This window comes from Balaenoptera acutorostrata, chromosome X, assembly GCF_949987535.1.
Source record: "Balaenoptera acutorostrata chromosome X, mBalAcu1.1, whole genome shotgun sequence".
Lineage (NCBI taxonomy): Eukaryota > Metazoa > Chordata > Mammalia > Artiodactyla > Balaenopteridae > Balaenoptera > Balaenoptera acutorostrata.
This window is the reverse complement of record NC_080085.1, coordinates 90,026,285-90,031,183: the sequence shown is the minus strand read 5'-3', so window position 1 is coordinate 90,031,183 and position 4,899 is coordinate 90,026,285. Positions and strand designations below refer to the sequence as shown.

The window sequence follows — 4,899 nt, the reverse complement described above, 5'->3', positions numbered from 1 at the left end:
GGACCAAAAGACCACAGTCACACTCCTAGAGCTTGCTGCAAAGAGTCTGCTGAATAATGAGCCTGCAGCTATCCATGCCCTGGACGAAATCCCAAGAGACCTCTTTGTTCCATTGTTCAATGCTGCCTTCTTGGGTGGGCATAAGACGGTGCTAAAGGCAATGGTGCAGGTTTGGCCTTTTCGCTGTCTCCATATTGGGTCATTGAACACACGAGAGTCATCCTATGACATCTTGGAAGCCATGATTGATGGTCTGCAGATCCTCCCTGCCCAGAACTCTTCCTCTTGGTAAGACTATGACCAGTAGAGACACAGGGAGTAAGCAGGAGGGTATGCTGTAGCCTGGGGCAGGGGGATACCTAACCGTCTCCCAACAGTAGCCAATGGTGAATACTGCAGTCTTTGCAGAGCTGTCGGTCAGCACTTGGGGTCACCTTCGGGACTCTATTGCCTTATAGAGTTGATTATAGAACAGAGGTGTTTGAGGACACTATGAATGGATCTGAGTGCGATTACACAGAAGTGGAATATGGGCATTGAGACAGGGAAAGCCCGGAGGTGAAGGAGGGGGTGGGGAAAGGATGAAAGACGCTGCATTTGTGTGGAAAGAACTTCTTGGTGAATGGCAGTGAAGTGAAAACCAGGGTTAAAGTGTTCTGTCCCTGCTTCTCATCATTGATCTTGCTGGGTTATATTAAAATCAGCTATCTCTCATGTGTTCTGTCTCTTCCTTTCCTTACAGGGGGCCCAAACTGAGGATCCTAGATTTAAGGCCTGACCTGGACTGTGAGACAATATGCTCTGAGATTGGGACCGCATTCCCTTTCTGTTTTCAGTCATGCATTTACTCTCAGCGCTCTATCTTTAATATAGAAGACGCTCAGCATAGTGTCAGGTGCCTCGGGATTGGTAATTCCGGGTCTGAGCCTCATTCAGCTCAGGAACCCATGGAATTACTAGTGGATATTTCCCTCAATAGTACCGTGAGAACAGAGCAATTCCTCTCTTTGCTTTGTAGTAAAGTTCAGCAGAACTTTGGGTCCTTGCACCTCTGCTGCAGAGGTTTGCGAATCCATAGAATGTCTGCCCTCAAAAGTATCCTGCAGTTTCTGGATCTGGGGTGCATTGAGCACCTGGAAATGGATCAGGCTAATCTGAGAGAAGTCGTCACCCTTTTGGCTCGGGTGATCCACCTGAACAGCCTGACTCTGTGTAACATCCCCTTTAAATCTTATAAGAGAAGGAACTTCAGATCTTTTCTCCTCTGGCTTGGGCAGCTGGACAATCTCCAGGAGCTCAGCTTGACTTTCTTCTGCCTCACAGATCAACTGCACACACTGCTCAGGTGAGGGGGTGGGGAAGAACCTGGGTTCCCTGAACACCTCATTGTTAAGACAGAAGAGACCATGCTTGGATCTTCCTAAGCTCCTTGTAGCCCATTTCTCCTTTTGCCTCAGCATAGGCACTGCTGGGAGTTTGAACCTAGCCGGGGGAGAGAGGGCTACCTTATGGTGAGCAGCAGATGAGGTTAGAAAAGGAAGCTGTGCTCATTCATTCATTCATTCATTCAGTGGCCGTGGGCAGACACTATAATAAGTCTGTAAATATATTGGTGAAAAAGACTCAGTCCTTCTCCTATTGGACTTTACAGCTCTCTAGAGAGGAAGGGGAGGCATTCAGATGGAGAAACATTAAGCTATAGGACTAATGCACATGCCCATGGATGGGCCCCAATAGTTAACACTGCCAGATAATTTTGCTCCTGTATTTTCCCCAAGGCTTAGACCCTGAACTGAGAGCTTGTCATCTGGGAACTAGTCAGAGGAAACCCTCAGTTGGCTGCTTTCCCAGACCCATCCTCGCCAAATTAGTGAATCAGATCCAACACTGATTATGTCGTATATACTAAGTGCATGCAATTTCTTCACTTAATCTTTCCCGCACTTCTGTATAATAATTACTGCTGTGCACATTTTCAAGATTAAAACCCTGTACCTCAGAGTGGTAAAGTAACTTTCTCAGGGTCACAAATCTATGAAGTCTGATCCCAAAGTCCACATTGTTAACCAGCTATTGCAAACCATGAACACAGTAGTTTATTCTAGAGCCTTAGGTACCTGTAATTTGGGGCTCATTGCCCTCATTCTTCTGAAATAATCTTACTTTTTTCTCTCTTTAGAGTTGTGCCACCTCAGTTGGATACACTGTATCTACCTTTCTGTAGCCTTTCTAACAGAGATGTCACTGTCCTGTCCCAGAGCTCTCAGGCCACCCACCTAAGGGTATTGAGTCTCAGTAACAACCAGATCTTCTCAGAGGTTTATGAGCCCTTCCAGACTCTGCTGGAGAAGGTCTCAAGCACCCTGCAACATCTGGAGATAAATAATTGTATGATAACTGATTCTACTCTCTCTGCCGTCCTCCCAGCCCTGAGCCACTGTACCCACCTCCGTGTCCTTAGCTTTGCCTTCAATCCCATTACGATGCCTGTGCTCAAGAGCCTTCTGCAGCACTTGACATCCTTGATGAAGCTGAAGTACGTGATTTATCCTGTCCCTGTCCATTGCTACGAGGAATGGAATTTTCATGAGAGTTTGGACCGACAGAAACTTGCTGAAGTCCAGGCTCAGTTGGAGGCGGTGCTGCACGGGGCACAGCGGGATGACATGACCTGGGCCACTTGTTCAAAGTGATGTCCACAGTACAAGGAGGTGTTTCAACACTGATGTGTGGCCATTAAAGCGTTCAGTTTGTTTTTTTTTTCTCACCTGAAACCCAAGTTTGTAGAGACACATATGTAAAGTTCTACTGTTCTAGGAAACTGGGGTTAGGAACACTGGATATGTAAACCGATCTCTATAAAAGAGGAACTTTTAAAAGGAAATGCAGGAATTTGAAAGGTCCTCTGGATCTCTTGGCCACTGCCCTCTACGTCTTCTGGTTACTAACCAGAGTGTTGGGTATGTGACGTAAGCTGACCCAGTCATGGTACATCATTTCCTTATCCACACTGATTGGTTCACTTATCCATTTATGGGCACTTGACACAAGTCAGATCAATTGAGACTCTTCCTAGAGGTGGTAGTTGTTGAATAATTTTACCCTCTAGGGACCTGCAAACTTCTTGTGTTTCTGATTACCTCAGGTGGCCTGTGAGAAACCACATGCAACTAAAAGGAAACAAACAAAGTATGCCCACTACCTACTGGTATCTTCATCAGCATACTGCTGCCTGATTTCCCAGGTCTCAGACCCCTGGCTCAGTTATTCCTTATTCCACACACATTCACCAAGTATCTGTTATGATCTAGGTACATTTCCAGGTGCTAAGAAAGATAAAGTCCCTGATCTCACTCAGAGTGTAGACATTCCTATGATTTATCAGTTTCTCTACTCTTTCTTAGAGGACTTGGGAAATTATTTATCCCCACATAACACAGTATTTTTTTCACTTTTTCCCCTTATATAGTCTGCTCAAATGATGTTGGCCTTTTTATGCTGTTGGATAGCTGCTCAGGCCTCAGGTCATGGCGTACATGTTACCTCCTCAGATAGGTTTTCTCTTACTTCCCCATTTAAGTAGATTTATTCTGCTGCTGCTTTTTCTTAATGTACCATGTATATTTCCTTCATGGTACACATGGTTGCATATGTATTTGCTCCCTCTGCTCTTCCACTAGAGTTGCACTGCTCGGTATGGTGCACACTAACCATATGTGGCTTCTGAACTCTAGAAATTTGGCTACTCTCAAATGTGATGTACCCTAGGTGTTGAATGCACACTGTGTATCCAAGAGTTAGTAGGAAACAAAGGGTGTAGAATAACTAATTGATAATTTACGTGTATTGTTTACATGTTGAAATGATAACATACTGCATATCAAAGGCAGTACAGATAAAAGAATGTAAATTAAATTCTTTATATCCTTACTTGTTAAAATGATAGCATTGCATTTCAAAGACTTAGTAAGAAAAATGTTATAATAATTACCTGTTTATATCTTTACGTGTCAACGTGATAAAACATTGCGTTTCAAAGACTAACTGAGAGAAAATAAAGTTAATTAATAGGTTGTTCCTACTGTTTATATGTTGAAATGGTAACATAGAAAATGTCAACGATCTGATAACAGAAAAGAATGGAAAAATAATTAGTATTTTGTGTATAGTGTTTCCTTGTTGAAATGAAAAGAGTTTGCGTTTTCCTTGTTGAAATGAAAACAGATTGCAGTTTAAAGACTTAGTAAGAAAGAAGAATGTAAAAGTAATGAATGATGTTTACACTGTTTCCTTGTTGAAATGATAACGCACACATTTTAAAGACTCAGTAAAAAAGTTTTTACAATTATTTTTTCTTATTGCTTACACGTTGAAGTGATAAACTGCATTTCAAAAACAGAGAAAATAATGTAAAAATTAATAATTAATAAAAATAGTTAATAACCTGTTCTTACCTCCATTTTGTTACTGCATTTCTGACTTAGAAAGACAAACAGGTTAAATGAATTGTATATGTTGTTGCTTTGTTGAAATGATAACACATGGCATTTCAAAGACATCATAAAATAAGAATGCAACAAGGCCACCAATACCCTGACACCAAAACCAGACAAAGACACTACAGAAAAAGGAAATGAGAGGGCAATATCTTTGATGAATACAAATGAAAAGGTCCTGGACAAAATATTAGCAAAACAAATCCAACAATATATCAAAAGGACCATACACCATAAATCACGTAGGATCTATTCCAGGGTCACAAGGATGATTCAACATTTGCAAATCAATCAGTGTGAGACACCACATTAACAAAAGGAAAGATAAAAATCACATGATTATCTCAATAGACGCAGGAAAAGCTTTTGACACAATTGAACATCCATTCATGACAACAACTCT

The 4,899-nt window shown here is 41.9% G+C and overlaps 1 protein-coding gene across 1 annotated transcript; it reads left to right on the top strand.

The window, feature by feature from the left end:
• The first annotated feature begins 947 nt into the window (after positions 1–947).
• Positions 948–2,693, top strand: LOC130706286 (melanoma antigen preferentially expressed in tumors-like). Its single transcript, XM_057537673.1, has 2 exons — positions 948–1,345; positions 2,180–2,693. Exons 1-2 carry the CDS (start codon positions 948–950, stop codon positions 2,691–2,693), a joined length of 912 nt encoding a protein of 303 aa, XP_057393656.1.
• The last annotated feature ends 2,206 nt before the right edge of the window (positions 2,694–4,899 follow it).